Raw genomic sequence first — 19490 nt, 5'->3', positions numbered from 1 at the left:
GGTCACAATTCTACAATCACACTAATTTTTTTCATGGTTTTTTTTTTTTTTTTAATTTAACTTCATATTCTATTTCTTATACATAATTTCAGTCATATAATTTCTCTTCATTGTTGGTGTATATTTCGTACGTCTGCAACTGTTTAAATAGTTAGATAGAGGGTGTGTTGAATATTGTATAGAATAGAGAAAGTTGGACACGGCATTCTAATGTAAAAGTCCATCCGGACGGATGACAGTCTGGACGGATGGACATGGTGTAGGTAGTTGTCTACAAATAGGGACTTGGGGTTCCCATTTGGACAAACTTTTGGTTCCCAGAGGGGACATGCTGTCCAACTGGTCTCGTGGTGTTGTATCGTTGAATAATAAATAACCGAACCGGTGTGTTTGACGGAGCCTCGGTCCCCAAACGACGTGTTCGGTGCGTTTATTACGACTAAGAAAGGAGTAGAAGATAGATACGACACCGATCAGTCACTTATTATCTGGTCTCTATTGATTATTCAACGATACAACACCACGAGACCAGTTGCACAGCATGTCCCCTCTGGGAACCAAAAGCTTGTCCAAATGGGATCCCTAAGTCCCTATTTATAGATAACTACCTACACCATGTCCATCCGTCCGGATTGTCATCCGTCCGGATGGTCATCCGTCCAGATGGACTTTTACATTACAATACCGTGTCCAACTATTTCTATTCTATACAATATTCAAGACAAGCTCTATCTAACTATTCGCACAGTGACAGGCGTACGAAATATGTACCAACATTCATATTCTATTTCTTATACATAATTTGACTGATATTGTTTTAGTCTTTTAGAAAATATTAAAATTTTGATTTAGTTATTTATATTTTTTAGGGTAAATTACAGTTTTCGTCTTTTATGTTTGTATCGAATTGCAGTGGATAGCCTTTAACTTCAATAATTACAGTCACAATCCTTTATTTAGAAAACCTATCACACCTTTCGTCCTTTAGCACTAACCACGTTAAAATTTTATGTTAAGTCAAATCATGTGCAAGGCACATGAGGGCATTTCAGGTCATTTTTCCTACCCATTTATCTAAATGTTTATTTTATAATACAACCTCAACTCTCTCTATCTTAAATCCAAAACCCCACCTCTCCTTCTTCCTTTTCCAGCTAAGCACCACGTCTGTCAACTTCATCGTGTTTTCAAACCTACACATGTATTTGAGAAAAAGATGGTGGATTTAGGCGGTGGTGGTTGTGGGGGTTTGGGGGAGCCGGATCTAAGCTTAACATAACGTGGTAGTGGTGGACGTTGGGGGTTCTTGGTCGCCGGAGGTGCGGAGTAGTGGTGGGCGGTTCTGCCGGTGGTAGTGGCAGAGAAGATGGTGGTGGGGATGTTGGCTGCTGAAGTGTATTAGATATGTCGCTGGTGATTTTCGCAACTCCAAGTGTCCCAGATTTTCCCATCAGTTCAAAATTATGTTTTTACCCTCACTTAAAAATAAATTTACGTTTTTGCTCCCGGCTAAAAATTCCAACTTTGCCCTCGGTTCAAAATTATGATTTTGCCCCGTATTAATTTATAATTTTGCCATTAGTTTTTTTTTCTCACACTCAAATTACGATTTTGCCCTCAACTTAAATTTACATTTTGCCCATCGTTTTTGTTTGTTTTCCTGGTGAAATTACAATTTTGCCCCTAGTGTAAAATTACAGTCGTGCCGGCAACTTCCTGACACTCCCCCGTTGGTCCATTTAATTTACAATTTATCCCCGAATTAAAATTATGATTTCGCACTCAGTTAAAAATTACGTTTTTCCAATCGTTTTAGTTTTTTAGCAAAACTATAAAGGTTTTTTTTTAATTGGTTTACTCGATTTAATTTTTTTTCGTGTCAAGAAGCTGTCTAACACACGCTCATTAGTCCTGAAAAACTACAGTTTTGCCCTGAGCCCAAAATTACGGTCTTATCATCGTTTTTGTTTTTTTTTCCTAGCAAAATTATAGTAGTCTTTTTCTAATTGATTGAGAATTATTCGACTATCTCCCCGCAACGCGGGCGGGGCATCAACTAGTTTACATACATGTACTAACTATCTAGAAACATATATTTTTGTTTAAAAATTACATTAGTTAATTTGGAAATATAAAATTAAAACTATTTTGCTGAAAATGGAAACTTTTATTCCTTTTTTAAGAGTAAATTGTTATCTTGTTCCATGAGATTTGTTTCAAATTAACATTCAAATGTTTTTTTTTTCTCCTCGGTCGTTTTTCAATTTTTTGCTATTTTGATTCAACCCATTAACTTCATTTAAAAATTGTGAGTTAACTCACACTAAATAGTTTGGTAGTTGTCATTTTCATCTTAAGATCATTTTTTTTCTTTTATTTAGTTATATATAAAAAAACTTTAATTAAAAAATACTTAAACTAAAAAAATAAAAAAAAAACATATTGATATATAAAAGACCCTTTAATTTTTTAAAAACGGAATATTAATTAATATATATATATATATATATTAAAAAACCCTTTGATTTTTTAAGATATTTATATATATAATATAAAGAGTAAATTACAAAAATCGTCTTTTATGTATGTCACTTATTGCAAATTGTGTCATTTGTCTTCAATAATTATAGAAAACGTTCTCGATGTTTGCAAACCCTTGCAAATTATGTTCTTTAGCACTAACTCAGTTAATTTTTTGTGGTTAAATCTGAACAAATGGAACTCACATGAGGGTATTTGATCATTTTACTCTCATGTGGGGTCCATTTAGTCAGATTTAACCACAAAAATACCCTTATGTGGGGTCTATTTGGTCAGATTTAACCATAAAAATTAACTGAGTTAGGGCTAAAGGACATAAATTGGAAGGGTTTGCAAACATCGAGTACGTTTTTTTTTTTTTTTTTTTTTTGTAATTATTGAAGACAAAGGACACAGTTTGCAATAAATGACATATATAAAGGACGATTTTTGTAATTTACTCTAATATAAATCCATCAATCCCCAACCACTGTCTCTCTCTTTCACACACACACACAAACACCAAGGTCCAACCCCATCTCCACCTCCTCCGTCATCCATCACCACCCACCTCCGCCACACACCTCCATCATCTATGACCGCCCACCTCGCACGTATAAAACAATCAAAGATTGTTAGATTTTTATTATATATTAAATGTTTAAAAAAATTATAGGTTTTTTATATGTTAATATGTATTTTTATTTTTTTTAGTTTAAGGATTTCTTTAATTAAAGTTTTTTTTTATATATATAAGTGAATAAAAGAAAACAATGGTCTTTGGATGAAAATGACAACTATCAAACAATTTACAATGTACTGTGAGCTAACTCACATTTTTTAATGAAGTTAGTAGGTTGAATCAAAATGGCAAAAAAATAGAAAAGTTAGGGACTCGGAGAAGAAAAATATTTATTTGAACTAAATTGTCAATTTTAGGCAAACCTTCAGAAACTAAATGGCAATTTACACTTTTTTTAACGGCAAATTTTTACTTCTTCTTATAAGACTTGAAAGACCTCTCACTTTCATCATCATCATCATACTCAGTAAATCCAACCAATAGCAAAGCTAAAGTAGGGTCTCAGGAGGGTAAGATGTAGACAACCTTACCTCTACCCTATAGGAATAGAGAGTTTACTTCCAGTGAGACCCCTAGCTTGATAGTAGTTTTGCATTAAGTCTTGGACATAAGGCACATAACACTCAGCAATTGAGACAACTGCCGATTAATGTATGTACCCCCTTGTCTTTCGGCTATCAACGCTACCACATGATGCATGATTAACCATCCCCCTCTTTTAACGTTATTTTCACGAAATTAGTAAAATAACGTTAAAATTAGTGCACTTTCACTTTTCTCCCCGAGCACCCACACATATATACGTAATATGCGCATACCGCAAGCAGGGCGTAAAAGACCTCTCACTTTCATCATCATCATCATACTCAGTAAATCCCACCAATAGCAAAACTAAGGTAGGGTCTGTGAAAGGTAAGACCTCTCACTTTAATGTATTAAAAAACTTTACTTTTTCACTGAACTATCAACCTCAATGATAATATTTATATATTAAACTCCGTTAACGATATGCTACATTCCATGTGGTTGACTGACCGAAGTTGAAAAAAAAACTTTCTTTTTAACTCTTTAGCTTTCCAAAGAAAATAACGAAAACGGTATAATGAAGCACAATTGGTTTACATGCATGACGTTATGATCTTACAAAAATAAGAGCATTGGGGTAAATTACATAAATTGCTCCAGAAATTTTTATGAAGTTTTCTTTTTTAAGTTCACAAATGACATATACATTTGAAACTTGTGACACTGATTTATATAATTTACTCAAAAAATTTTTTATTTTTATACTAAGACATAAAATTATGTATCACGATTTGTTTTATTTCCCTCCCATTTTTTTTTTCGACAGAATTAAGTAATCTCGCCAATCTTGAGAAGTTGGATTTAAGTCTTAACAAGCTCAACTGCACGCCAAGTATTCAAGGTGATTTGTGGATATATCTCTTATATATACAATTCTTTTATAAAGACTATCATAATCGATAACCTTTTTTTATAGATTGTAAGAGCTTAATGAGACTGGAAAGGCTAGAGACTATATCTCTTGGTTACAACAATTTCAACAAGAGCATCATATCATGCATAAGTTTCCTCCCATCCCTCAAGATTCTTGATCTTAGTGGTTCTTTACAATTTGGAAGTTCCTTTCCCACACAAGGCAACCAAATTTCTTGTTAACCCACAACACTAACAAAACAATTTAAATACTAAATCTCATATTCACACTTATTTATTAATTAACCTACAATTTATCCTGCGCAGAATTATCTTTATTGAGAAAGTTAAAGACACTTGACTTGAGCTTCTGTGAATTTCAGTCACACACATTCAACGGTACGTTCTTAAAATGTGTTTCTGAATACTTTTTTCGTTTACAAGTTCCCATTCTGTATACAAATAACAAAGATTGATGGATGTTAATTTTGATTGTATGGGCTATACGAGTGAATCATGAAAGTTAAAGAGTTAAAGTGAATCATGAAAGTTAAGAGTTAAAAGATAACGTTGTGGGAAAAGATAAATAAAACTGATTTGGAAGATTTGATTTTGTTTGGTAAGGATTAAATTAAGAGAGTAGTTTCCTTATTAGATTAAGAGTATTGTAGATTAAGTTAACTTAGTTAGTAAGTTATGTATTAGTACAAATAGAGGGTTTATAATCATTGCAATTTTTGGTCTTTTGTTCTTATAAAGTTGAAAAGGTGACACGTGATTTATCTCCAAAACCGTGTTATTGTTTGTTTGTAAATTCTTTTTTACAACAACTAGTATCAGAACAAGAAGATTAAGACATGGGAGAGGAGAAGATCAAAGGCTCAAGATCAAGGAACAAAGAAGAAGACATGAAAAACATACGTTCGCCATCGAGTCTGCGAAAATTGATCGCGTGAACCTGTGATTGGTTCAAACGAAGAGGAATAAGACTGATCATGCAATGCGACCAGGAAGCTGTGAAAGCTATGAATCTGTGATAGATTAGAAGAACCCGCGGGATACAAATACGGATGTGAAGTTCTATTTGAAACATAAACAGGCCATGAGACGCGATCAGGGACGTTAGTTGTTTGAGAGAACCAAGACCTAGAGACGAAGATTATAGTTGGAAGGTGTGATTAATAGATGTGAAAGACTTGAGTGATTAGGAGGAGCGAGCAAATATGTGTGAAGAATGAGTTTGTGTGATACATGTTCATGCATTTTGTGGATGCAACTAGTGATGGTTCGCTCACGTTCGAAGTCGAACGACGTTCCTCCGTCCCGTGACTCGAATAACAAGTTCAAGTGAATCAAAACGCAAACCTCATGGACTATCGCTTGGAATATTACCAAGACATGCATAGCCATCATTTGGAATATTCATGGGGTCTATCGTTTGGTGTTATATGAGTTGCCATCATTTGAAATCCAACATAACCATCATTTGAGAGTGCACAAGCCATCATTTGGAATCCCATAACCATGAGACAATCGTTTGATATATAGTCCAAATGATGGTACTATAGTTTGGATAGTATGCCTGTCGTTTGGCTTTGTTGCTGAGTTTAGTATAAATACCTAGAGTGTCACTTGGAATTGCATGCTTGCAAGAGCGAATACAGAGTGTGTGTGAGAATAGAGTGTGAGTGATCTTATTGTGTAAACAATGTAACCAAACTCTGTCGAAATCAATATACGAGCGTTAATCGTTGAATATCTTTGTGTTATTGAATCACACTCGTGCTCGATTTGTGGTGTAACTTGGATTCCACACTTGTTACACCATTGGAAACAAGATATCCGTGTGTTCAAGTTCCAAATCTGGACCTACAAGTGGTATCAAAGCCAGACTCGTTTGTTTCCCATGAAGAAAGCCGTCACAACCAACGAGAATGTTGACCTTCCCAACAATGGCACCCTCTCCCACTAGGCTAGCCTCTTGGGACCTATACAACACTCTAAGACCAAACACATTGATATCCAATATCAGCCTATAAATGATTGTTTCAAAAGGAAACTCGTTGATGTTGTTAAGGTCCGATTTTATGGTCTTTTTTTTCTTAATAAAGTCAAAAAGGTGACATGTTATTTGTCACCTAAACCGTCTTATAGTTTGTTTGTTAGATCTAAGTTTCCAACAATTACAAGAAATAATGAACTATACCATTTTGACCACACTCTAAGTTCTCTAATTTGATACTTTTTTATCCATAGAAAACCAAGAGTCTTGAGTGCTTCAGTGTTGGTTATATAAACTTTTTTGTCAAGGAAAAGTTTATGATAGTCCAACAAATCACAAACCAGAAAACGTAAAATTAGGGAACATTACACCATGGTTCAATCACAACCCATATCGTATTGGTGACTGAGCATGAAGTGAGAATATGTTCCACCGAATATGGTGCTTCTCCATAAAGTGGGCGGTTTGGTGGGTGCTATTATTGGTGACCGGGCACGAAGTGAGAACACTCATGTTTTGAATAACACATATCAATTGTATATGTCTAAGTTTCCTCTAAGATAAATAAAGCTGGAAATTTGATGTGTAATGGCTTTGCATTGGCCAAAACATCCAACCAAAATCGTATCTTATTTCGACATCCTATAACCCATTTATCAAGGAATTGATTTTCACATTTGGTTTTTATATGGTTAAATCGATTCTCAAATTGTCTTTCCAAGAGCCAGAGAGACTCACGTTTGTCGTAATTGAGATCTAAAATCATACTTTGATGTATTGCCAAAATCATGATCACTAAAGCGTCGAATCCTCAATTTTATATTGCGACCACCACTTGGAAAGTAAGACCAAGTTTGCAGCATATAAAGAACTAAGACCCAAACCTCTAGATACTTTGGGTGAAACCGTCCTTTACCAAGCTACCCAATGTATTTTTGATTTATCGACATTCCCACAAAAAAATGACTTTCTGATTCGCTATGAAGTAGTAAGAACCTCTGATGGGTCTTATAAAGTGTGAAGTTGTATATAGTAACGTTGCCTAAAACACATTTGATCATTGATATGACCACCAACCGATAATGATTTTGCATTTGTTTTCGAATTTGATAGCCGAGCATCAAAAAAACGTTTTATTGTGCGTATATGCAAATGCATCATCTCCAATACAACCTCACACATCTACCAAACAAAAATATTTTATTTAATGTATATGCAAATTGTGACCAAATCTATGATCAAGCAAAGGTCTGATGCAGATGACCAAACATCTGTGAGGACAAACAAATGTTTGGACAACTGTAACAGAGGATCGGCTAGACAGTACTTTCTCAATGTAACAGTACTTTATTTCAACAGTGTTTAGTATATCCTAGATCAGATGATAAGATTTGCTTAGATGTTTGCACACTTCAGAGAATACTTTCTGTTAGAAATGTTAGATATATCAGGGTGACGTCAGCTGATCGCTGAACAGAACTTTCGTACTTTTATAAATAGATCACACCTGTTAGTGATCTATTTATCACACACACTCATATTTTCTCTTGTACGAACTGATTTGTTTGTGTGATCAGCTGAGGGGGAATTTGTAGAGTCAATCGAGTTGTAAAACATTTGAATCTTGAAGATTAATGAAAAATATTCGTTGATGATAACTCCCAGTTTGTGAATATTTTTGTGATAATCAATACTTTTTTGCAAACAAAGAAACTCGGTTTCTAACATCTATCATCAACGTGTTGTCATTGTATCAATAAGAGACGTGCTGCCATTTTCATTGTAAGTGATTCCATAGTTTAGTATTCCATCTACATATCTTAGTAACTACTTGGAGGCTTTCATATGTTCCTTCTTTGGTGCTGACATGTATTTACTTAAAAATTCCAACAACGAAATTATGTCTGGTCTTCTATGATTAAGATAGCCCAGACTTCTAGTTATCCTTCTATATTTTGTTTCATTTGTCGGTTCACTCTTTTCAAACATTGACGTTTTTACTCCTAGTTTCATTGGGTACCCTGTAGGATTGTAATCATTTATGTTTGCCTTTTGTAGAATCTTGGCAGCATATCTCCTTAATTTGATTGATTGCCATTCCCCTTGAATCTTTTGTGGCATTAATACCCAACTAGTAAATTAATAATCCCATGTTGCTCATATCAAACACATTCTTCATTTCCTTCTTTAAGTGGATGATGTCTTTCTTGTTTTTTTCTCGTAACTAGTAAGTCATCTATATAAACTCCAATAGTTAGTTTTGACTTGTTTTCCTTGTAGATTTCTTGTTCTTGTGGACGCTTTGAAAAACCTAAAACCTTAAGGTTTTTTCTAGTTTCACATTCCATGCTCTAGGTGCTTCTCATAACCTCTTAAATGCTTTTGATAGCTTGTAAACATTATTTTATTTTCCTTTCTTTACAAATCCTTCTGGTTGATTTACATATAGTTCTTCCTTCAATTCTTCATTTAAAAATGTAGAATTTACATCTACATGATGTATTTCTCACCTTTCTCTTGTTGCAAGTGCCAGAAGTTGTATTATAGTTTCCATTCTTGCAACTTGTGCAACGACTTGTGCAAAGTCATTTTCATGAATATTTTAAACACTTTTTTTCTACTTGAGAAGCTGTTGTTTCACTTCCTATGTTTGTGGTTTTGGTAGATGAATAGATATAAATGGTTTTCGTACTTTCATATAAGCGGTGCATCCAAAAACTTTGATGTGTTTAACACTTAGCGTCTTTCCTTTAGGAGTGGATTTAATTTCTTCTCATAATCCGTTTGTTTCAAGAATCGTCATTATACGGATTGGCCAAACCGTATAACTTGTGGAAATTTGACACAGATCCCCCTTCTTCATAAACGACTGTCCTTTGGTCTCACTCTGACTTGTCTTTTTCACCTATTTGTTCTTGACTACTAAGGCTGCCTTAGTCCTTCAAGGTATCGGCTAGAACAAATTTGTTTGCAAGTGTCTCTGTTTCTTCTTTGGAATCCGATTTGACGGCAGTCCTTTGCCCAAAGGTATGTTCAATATTATTTGTTCTATTTTGAATTTAATGTTCACGGCAGTCCTTTCCGTCTCTGTTTTTTGAATTTTGATGATGATTTCACGGTCATTCGGGAATTATATTGAATTGAACAACCTCGATTCAGATGGTCCTTCGCTGATATATATCGATTGATAGTTCAACTGATGTTTGACTTGATTATATACGGCCATCCACGGTTCTTCGGGATTGAAATTGATTGTTCATACCAATTTTAGAGAACTGAATAAGGAGTAGAAGATCAATAGTGTAACATTTAGCTGTTAAAAAAACTTGATAATAAAATCTTAAGTTACAAATGATAGGTAGTGGGGGTATTTATAGGCACAATCTAACGATAACCGTAAGCAGTGTTACCATAACTAACAGTAACTTAATGGTGTTAAGTAGTTAATTTGGTTGGGCGGGTGATGCTATTGGAGCATCCATGATGATTGCTAAATTTAGTTCAATAAGAATAATTTCACCCAATTGCATCCTTCAAATTTCTAGTTCTACTAACTATTTGTTTTTTTTTTTTTTTTTTTTCTAGTATATTGATTCAATTACGTGATTTGTCTATTTATATAATTCAGAACTCCCTAATTTACCTGACTTGGAAGTCCTCATGTTGAACCAGAATAATTTCAATGGAACATTACCAATGGCAGGTAAGCCCTTTTTAGTTTTATTTTTTTATTCCACAAGGAAATTTATTTTTCGTATGTGCTTTAGAACTGCCTTAACACTACGTACAGTACAAGTGGTTGATACATGTTTAAAAATCTGAATTCACATAGGCCAGACATTAAGAATACAGAACCTCATAATTTTCTCAAATCGTTACCAAAACCTAGCAACGCGAATATATCATAGGTATGAAGAGGATTAACATAATTGATCTAGGACTCCTAAGATGAAAGTCTTTCATATAACAACCTACAGTAAGACAAAACTCAAAGAATTAATATTTCTATTAAAGCAGTTTACATTTTCAGCCACTCCCCTTTTCTTACAGTTTTCATGTTATGCTAACGGGGTATACTGCAGTCTATATGTTTGTTACAATAGGCTACATCTTTGTTAATTGTTGCTGCTTTTTTCAACTGGCATATGTAGAGGTTGTCACTTATGTTTTAATCCAGAAGATAGAACATACAATGTCTCATATATTTTCCTTTTCTTTTATTGTTTTTACTTGTCCCATTTCAACGCAAAAAATGTCAACATGTAGTTCATCAAGTGATTTAAGTTCAATTCCTTTTTTGTTACAAACATCTCAATCTTTGTTTCCCTCAAGTAAAATGGTGAAAACTATTTAAGTTGGAAACATCATATTACCTTAGTCCTAAAAACTATAGGGTTTCTAAAATTCATTAGTTCAAACTTTAGCCTAACGTATCAAATATTCCGGCTCTCAAAGCAATATAAGGTTACTCGTTTATATGGTGTTGGATCTTGTGAGCAAACTAAGCTTTGTTGCACAGTGGCATTCTAGAATCGATTTCGGATTGGGTTTCATGATCCAACAATAACACAAGAAAAACAAACTGAACAAGATTTGAATTGAAATAGGAGATTGAAGAAAAGAACAAACTTTGCTTTTGCAGATGATATTAAAAATACAAAGTATGCGACTGACATTAATTAGTTTATAGATTATTCATGTTTAAATACCAATGGAAGCGGTGCCAAGAAAATGTCACATCGATTGATCGAAGGAACGGTTACATTGAAACTGTTTCATGCCGTTCTTCTTTAACAATTTTTTGAATAAGAGCACATATATCTCCTAATAATAATAATTGTGCACTAAATGTAAAAATATAGGCAAAAGAAAACAAAAGGGTTGTGGTTGTCTAACATCTCCCTTCAAGCGGATATTGGCGAGCGAAGACAAAGGCGATTATGGAAAAACTCGAACTGTGAACGTGGGAGGCTCTTGGTAAAAATACCCGCAACGTGAGCTTGGTTGGAACAAACAAGTGAACAATTTCCTAGAAGTAACAAGCTCACGAACAAAGTGGTAATCCAGGTCAATATGTTTGTGAGAGTCTGGATTTTGGGTTAAGAATAGGGCGATTTTGTTGTCACAAAGTAAGGTCGGTCGGTCGGTCAGGCGGGAGAGCATGTAAGTCACTAAGCAAGTTGTTGATCCAAATGATTTCAGCAGCTATGTTAGCCATGTCATGTTATTCGAATTCACAGCTTGAGCGGGCAACAATAGGTTCCCTTAGCGCTTCGTGACACAAGATTTCCACCCAAGAAAATAGAAGAGCCATAGGTGGAGCGGCAAGTGCCTATACAACGAGCCTAGTCAGCATCTAAAAAACCAAGGATGGTAGTGGATGCATATTTAGAAAATGTCAGACCCTATTCCACGGTGCCTTTAGTATACCGAAGAATGTGCTTAACATTCTTAAAGTGTAGACTCAAAAAGAGACCATCAACTGTGTGAACAACTTCAATTCCATGGAATCGGCTATGGTCACCTAAGTCTTTGATGGCAAATTCTTTATGTAGGAGACTGGTAAAGTGTGTCATGGTGCTTTCCTGATTATCTGTTAAAACCAAGTCATCTACATAGACAAGGAGATACGTAATGCAAGATTCTCGCTTGTATATGAAGAGAGAGGGATCCGCCTTACTATACATGAAACCATTCATTAGTAATAAAGGAACCAAGCTTGTGAAATTAGGCCTAGGGAGCTTGCTTGAGACCATAAACAACCTTTTTTTAGTAAGCACACGTGGTCAGGAAAGTGAGGATTTTCAAAGCCTAGTGGTTGTTCATAAATATGCATTCATTGATATTGATATGTCCGTGAAGAAAGGCATTATTCACATCCAATTGATGTAATTTTCAGTTATGAATCAGAGAGAGAGAGAGAGAGAGAGAGAGAGAGAGAGAGAGAGAGAGAGAGAGAGAGAGAGAGAGAGAGAGAGAGGACCACGCGTATGGTGGAAGATTTGACAACAGGACTAAAAATGTGAGAGTAATCTAGTCCAGGCATTTGACTAAATCCCCGTGTCACAAGGAGAGCTTTATATCTTTCAACAAATCCATTATACATGTACTTAGTTCGAAACAACCATTTGGATCCAATTACATTATGTGATTTTGGTTGAGTTACAAACATCAATGTATAATCATTTTGAAGCGTTGTTAGTTCCTTATTCATGGCATCAGGCGAATGCGGGTATTAGAGAGTAGACTTAAATCCCTTGGGTTTAGTGCTAGAAAAATATAATTATTAGAGTATACATGAGCAAGATTTTTCGTATGTCTAGTTTTAAAGATAACCACCCTGGCATGGGTGATCATATAGTGTGAAGGGGCTAAGGTACCGGAAGATAGAGGAGACTCGGTTTGGATGGTAACTGGAGGTTGGAGTTTAGTTTGTGTGTGATCTTAAGAAGATATGATGGAGTCATTTTGGGCCGCAATTGATTTAGCTTGTGTGGTATAGTGTGGGCCGGTGTGGCGGTGTCAACGGGAGGCGAAACATGAGTTGGTTGGGCTTCAGTATGGGAAAGTGTTTAGGCCGAGTGATTTCGGTGTTGGTAGGATTATATGGGGCTGGATTGGTGATGGATTCGGCTGGAATGGGGTGAGATTTGGGTAAAGGTGTGTCGGGGCTTTGGGGACAAGGTGTAGGAGGTGAATAAATTTTGGTGGGGCCGTTTATGTGGCTTAGAGTGTGGGGTGGGCTTGAGGGTAGAAGGGAATATATTTTGTGTGTACGTATGCCATGGGAGAAGCAATAGGTTAGACGGATATGTATCCCCCTTGAATTGTAAGGAATTCTCATCAAAACGAGCATGTATGATAATGGTCATCGGGTTAAGGCATTTAAACCCTTTATATTTTTTTTGAATGGCTCAGCGGAACACACCTAGACGAAGTACCTCCGCCCCCCGGGATCGACCCCCGGGCCCCCCCTAAGGTCCAGCCCACACCAGCTTTCGACCGGCTGGTAGTCGACCCCTTAGCTCACCCGTGCGGGAAAACCGTTCTAGCCCGGGATCGAACCCGTGACCAGAGGGTAAAACCCTCACACCTCCACCCAGCTGAGCTGGGCTTCATTGGCTTAAACCCTTTATATGGAATGCAATAACCAATTAATATATATGGTAACTGCGTGGTGCCAACTTATGTGCCAAGTAATTGCGAAGTTTGGATAAACACGACAACCGAAGACCTGAAAATTGTTGTATGCCGGTTGGGTAAAAAGTTGAAGTTTAAACAGTGACATACCATCCAACACCTTGGTGGGAAGACGATTTTTAATATATACCACATTACAAAAGCATGCACCCAATAAGACAAGACGGTGAAACACCACTATTAAAAAGTAATGCCAAGCCTATTTCAATAATATGATGATTCTTGTGTTGCTTGTATGGACAAGAGACGCGATGAAACAAGCCATTTTCATCAAGTAATTGTTTTACTGTTCGACTTAAAAATTACGTGCTTCCATCACTTTGAAATACTTCAATTTTCCTTGAAAGTGCAAAATTTGTGTAGAATTCATACTTTTATTTTAGAGGGTATAGCCAAGTAAACCGCGGAAACAAAAATTGCATAATAGTGATAATTTTCTACGGATGTCACCGGAGATGGTCCCCACAGATCAAAATGGATCAAATCTAAAGGGTGATATGCACGACTTTCATTATCATAAAATGTAAACGGTTTAGGTAAAATAGATGTAAGTTGTAAGTGTCCATGTTTATTTAAAGACAAAATCATATGAACGTATACATGGCCCAAATGAGAGTGCCAAAGTTCAAAATAATCTTTAAATGGATTCATGGAAACTGAAGACATAGCATTAGGACCTGTGTGCAACACATAGAGTCTGTCTTCACAACACCCTTAGGCCACCACCAGTTTTGTTGTGCGGTCCTAAATGTAAAAATATGGTTGTGAAAATAACTCATCCAAATGATTATCACTAGTCAGCTTGCTTATAGATAGTAAATTTCTGGTGAGTTGTGGAACTACCAAAATGTCTTTTAAAGGTATGTCATTAGAAATATTTGTGTGACAATGTGTGTGATGGGTAGGGTACCATTGCCAAAAGTAACCTTGTTATCACCTGTGTAGGTAGCATGAGTTGGAAAGTTAGTAGGTAGGAGTATCGTATGGTCACTTACACCCGTTTCGGTGGCCCAATTGGGGTCCCGAGGAGGTTACATGACATTGGGCATAGAAGTCTTTGGTTAGATCCATTGGACAATTGATAGGACGACGAGCATAATCAACAAGACTTGGACAAGAGTTCGCATGGTGACCATCTAAACGACATAATTGGCAATGTAGAGATTGTGTACCACGACCCTTACCAAGAGAAGATGAACCACGAAAAGGTCGATGTCCATGGCCGCGGGTATGTGGGACGGTCCGTTGAGTTTGGGAGTAAAAAGCAACAGTAGGTGAGGCAGGTCCATGAAGCGAGCAGAGAAAAAGTTCATGTGTTTCAACTTGAATAAGGACGTCACGATAAGTAGGAGTAGGTTTAGAGGTGCAAATTGTCGTGTTGAGAAAGTTCCAAAATAGGCACCCAAACCACGTAAAAACCATTGTTCCTTTCCTTGGTCGTCTTTAAGGCTTTAGTCTTGGGCTGATCTCACATTTCAATCAAGCCCATTGTACTTCGATCCAATAGATCGATCGATCAAGAGGTTAATCTCATTTGTATGGGTTGGTAGCTAAAGGAAACTCCTCACTTTCTCCTTAACACGGGTAAGAAAACATAGCGTTAGCTTTAATGAAACAAGCTCAACCTTGATCATGGTGCCATTCAAAGCCATGATCTACTTCAAAAACTACCCAAACTTTATATTCGATGACACCATAATGTAGCTCCCTTTGTTTTTAACTAGGGTAAATTACCTTTTGAGTCCATGTGTTTTATGGGTTTTAACTAGTTGAGTCCAAAAGCAAAAAGTTCAATGACCTGAGTCCCCATAAGCATTTTCTTTAACCATTTGAGTCCAAATTTCTAACTCATCCACCAAATCTGTTAACTATGAGGGTAATTTGGTCATCTAAACACAAAGTACAAGTCTTATATGCACATAAGTACAAGGAACAAGTCTTTAATGCATAAACTTTTAACATATAATATATATAAACACCACCGCCCCACTGCCACCACCGAAGGTGAGATCCCGAAGGATATCAAAGGTTTGTATAACCTCAGGGAAATTAATCTCAGAAAGAACAAGTTTACTGGTCTGGTTCCTCACGAGATTGGAGCATGTGCGTTGTTGAGGTCGGTTGATTTAAGCGCGAACATTCATCGTACAGGTGGATTTAGAAGGGGTAAAAGGGTTTACAACTTGAGTCTTACCTTGGTTAATGGCAAGAAACGCTTCATCAAATGAGACCGAGTCGGTCTCCTACCACCGTATAAACATCCGCAGGAAATGATTCAACATCTATAGGCACAGTAGCACTCGGTGGTTATTGTGAGACCTCTGAATCATCAGAAATTGACTTCTCCACAGAGTTAGGGTTCGCCACATCTGGAATTGTTGTGTTGACGTTCAAATTGGAGAGGAGGCTTCTTCCTTTCTCTGTTCTCCATTGCTTGTGGATACCCTTACGGCTGGGAATCGTTGCTCGAGAGGAGTATTTCGCAGCCGGAGATGGAGCTTGGATAAGAGGGTTTTGATGGTGATGATGGTGTCGAAGGTGGGGCTTTGATGGTGATGATGGTGCCGAAGGTGGGGCTTTGATGGTTGTCCGACGATGCTCTAATGTGATGGTAGTGTATGGTTGCAGGTGAGGAGGTGTATGATGGTTATGGTGGTGTATGATGGTTATGGTAGTGGTTGTTTTGAGAGAAAGAGACCGAGTGCAGTGTTAGTTTAGGGGTATTTATTTTTCTATTTTTTAATATAGGGGCATTTATTATTTTATTTTTTAACTATAAGGGTATTTTTGTCATTTAACAATACTTAACAAAAAAATTCTAACCGTGTTATAAATTTGGACTCAAATGGTTAAAGAAATTGCTTATAGGGACTCAGATCGTTAAACTTTTTGCTTTTGGACTCAACTAGTTGAAACCTATAAAACACATGGACTCAAAAAGTAATTTAGCCTTTTAACTATTATGAAGCGACCGAATATATCCACATGCAAAGCGTTCACGATATCATTAGTCATCATTGTATTTATTGATTGCTTTCACCTTCACCACCTTCTCCTTTACCGGCATTTCCACCAACAACGATAGACTTATCAGCATGTTGCCTCTTCCCTTGTGGGCAAACTAAAACTTGAACAAGAATGTGCATGGTAGTTTACGTTCGCTCAAAGTAACAACACACGATGTAGGTTTTAAATTATTGTGCGTACTAAACTACAAGCATAATTTAAGAGATTGTAGGTGTAATCCTGATGTTCATGCATGTAACTATCGCGCAAACTCCTGCATAATTTATAATCCTTACTTTGATTGTGCTTGCGTTAACTACCTCACAAGTATTCAAACATATGAATATTGGCGGGAACATCTTCTAACCGAAACCACACAGTAGCACCTCAAAGTCATCAAAAACTCCATCTTGACTCCGAATTTTGCAAAATTTGAAAATAAAAAAATCTAATGATCTAAAAGAATGAGATAATAAATTGGAACCCAAATTGATTCACGTCAAACTGGAATCATCAAACATCATTTTGCTTGATTTTTCTTCAAATTTGCTTTAAATTGCTTGTAACATGATCAGAAAATACATACTCGAAATCTTCACAAAAATGAGGACAAAGACTTTGATACCAATTGTAAGTCCTTAGATTGGATCTTTTACGAATCTGATCATGACTAGTTGCATACAACAGGCATAATACAATTGTATATAATCCGAATAGAATAAAAGCACAAAACACACATCAAGTAAATAATTTATCTTTTGTATTGCAAGATAGCCTTACTTATAAAAAATGAGCAAAAGCTACAAAACACACTCAGGGCTACCTATTTATACTCATGAACAAAACACTTAAATTCATGTCATTTTGCACACGCGCAAAGTCTCATGTCACTTGGAAAGTTACTTACTTTGTGTGTGGCTTACATGCATTGTGCTCTAAACAACTTTTACAAAATTACTAAGTTTGGTACATCAACTTTCTTACTTTCTTACTTTCTTACATATATGTTGATGACATCATTATTATCGTAAGCTCCTCCCGCTTTGTTACACATTTTATTGAACTTTTATATTCCCAATTTGAGCTCAAGGACATAGACACCTAATCTTATTTTATAGGAGTACAAACTACAAGTAGTGCTACTTATTTGATCCATTACACATTAGACTAGGCTTACTTACTACCGACCTTTATCTACCTTTGTATATATTTCCTTTGTCCAAAACTTTCTTGGTATTCTATTATTCCTTTGGAGGATCCATTACTATATTAGAACACTGTCGACGCTTTATAGTATATTGTCCTGATTTGCCTAGGGATGGGAGATGTGGTCAACAAAGTTTCTTAGTTTCTGTACAAACCTATTGATCGTTACTAAGGTTTAGTCAATAGTATTTTGATGTACCTTAGAGGTTATATCTCACATGGTTTGCTTATTTTGATGTGAACTAGGTTGGATGCCTTGAATCGTTGATCCACTACCTGTTACTACAATTTCTTGGACTCAACCTTATCGGTTGGGTCACACGGCAGTGGAGATTCGCTAGATTATGTATGTTTCACATGAGTTTTAGCTTCCTATCTCATGTCCACCTACTCTTTGCTGTGACAATCTTTGTGCCACGTATTTAGCAGTCAATCTATTGTTTCATCAATGCACGAAACACCTTTTGATCAATCTATATTTATTGAATATATGGTTTTAGCGTGGACTCTCACTGTTCAATATGCCTACACTTGTTCTTAGTTAGTTGGTACTTTGACAAAATGGTTGTCATCCGCTCATTTTGACATTCTTAGGTCCAAGTTTCACATTGTTATACCTGTTACGCTTAAATAGGCATGTTAGACAATGGTACATTTGTCTCTATGTGTACAGGGGAAGAGTATTATGATCATTATGTGTAAAGGTTATTACACATTTTGTTATTGTAGGTCCCTTTTCTCGGAGGATCGAGAACAACCTAAACCTTGTTATACTAACCCACTAGCGAGTGCGGAATCCAAGCTAGTAGGCAAACCGGGATGAAGCAAGAACAAACACAAGAACACACAAAGTTCACCGATTAACACCACTGTATTAATACGTATGAAGGTTTACGGTTACAAGCACAATGTTTACAATCTGTTTGCAAACTCTCTAAAGTGTGTGTGTGTGTGAGTTTTTCAGCAGAGTTTCTCTAACTCTCTATGTGTGCATCTATCTAACACTAACACACTGCATGAGTATATATACCCATACACAGCAGGTCCTTTCCGAAGGATCCGATAGATGGTCCGAAGGATCATCTATCGATGACAACAAGCTCGAATGATCAACATGTACCTCGAAGGATCATCCTTCGAGGACTAATGGTCGAACCATATCTTTCGAGCACCTCGAAGGATCAACAGTATCCTTCGAGGCTATCCTTCGAGACAGACACTTATCTTTCTAACTGTTTGACCAAGTCAATCCGGAGGATGGTTGACTTAGTCAACTTACAGACTTAGGACATCGTTTACATACAGACCGAATACAGACAAAGTACAGACACAAGTGCACCAACAAACTCCCCCTTGGCTGTAGCTTTGTCTTTATCTTGTCTTGATCTTCTATAGATGTAGACCCGTCTTGAACATTGACGGTCTTTGGTCTTCGAGTTCCCAAAACTCTGATGTCCTTTCAAGTCTTCATGGTCGGAGGATCTTCAAAGTCTTCACGTCTTGAAAGCAGAGAGTGTATCAACAAACTACCCGTAT

The 19490-nt window shown here is 36.4% G+C and overlaps 1 protein-coding gene across 5 annotated transcripts in view; it reads left to right on the top strand.

Annotated features, from left to right (window-relative positions):
* Window positions 1-19490, top strand: part of LOC110935692 (receptor like protein 21) — a 42225-nt gene that overhangs the window by 6266 nt on the left and 16469 nt on the right. For 2 of the 5 annotated variants that reach the window (XM_035989712.1, XM_035989711.1), the window contains 5 exons: window positions 4455-4529; window positions 4605-4763; window positions 4868-4939; window positions 10171-10245; window positions 11405-11998. In XM_035989712.1, the coding sequence (XP_035845605.1) occupies window positions 4455-4529; window positions 4605-4763; window positions 4868-4939; window positions 10171-10245; window positions 11405-11523 (500 nt within the window). In that variant the 3' untranslated portion in view covers window positions 11524-11998. Of the gene's footprint in view, window positions 1-4454; window positions 4530-4604; window positions 4764-4867; window positions 4940-10170; window positions 10246-11404; window positions 11999-18200; window positions 18446-19490 lie in introns of those variants that run through there. The other 3 variants (XM_035989715.1, XM_035989714.1, XM_035989713.1) reach the window with 2 other exon arrangements.

Source organism: Helianthus annuus, chromosome 4, assembly GCF_002127325.2.
Source record: "Helianthus annuus cultivar XRQ/B chromosome 4, HanXRQr2.0-SUNRISE, whole genome shotgun sequence".
In the NCBI taxonomy this organism is placed as follows: Eukaryota; Viridiplantae; Streptophyta; class Magnoliopsida; order Asterales; family Asteraceae; genus Helianthus; species Helianthus annuus.
Note: the sequence above shows the minus strand (reverse complement) of the source record. Positions and strands in the feature narration are given on the sequence as shown.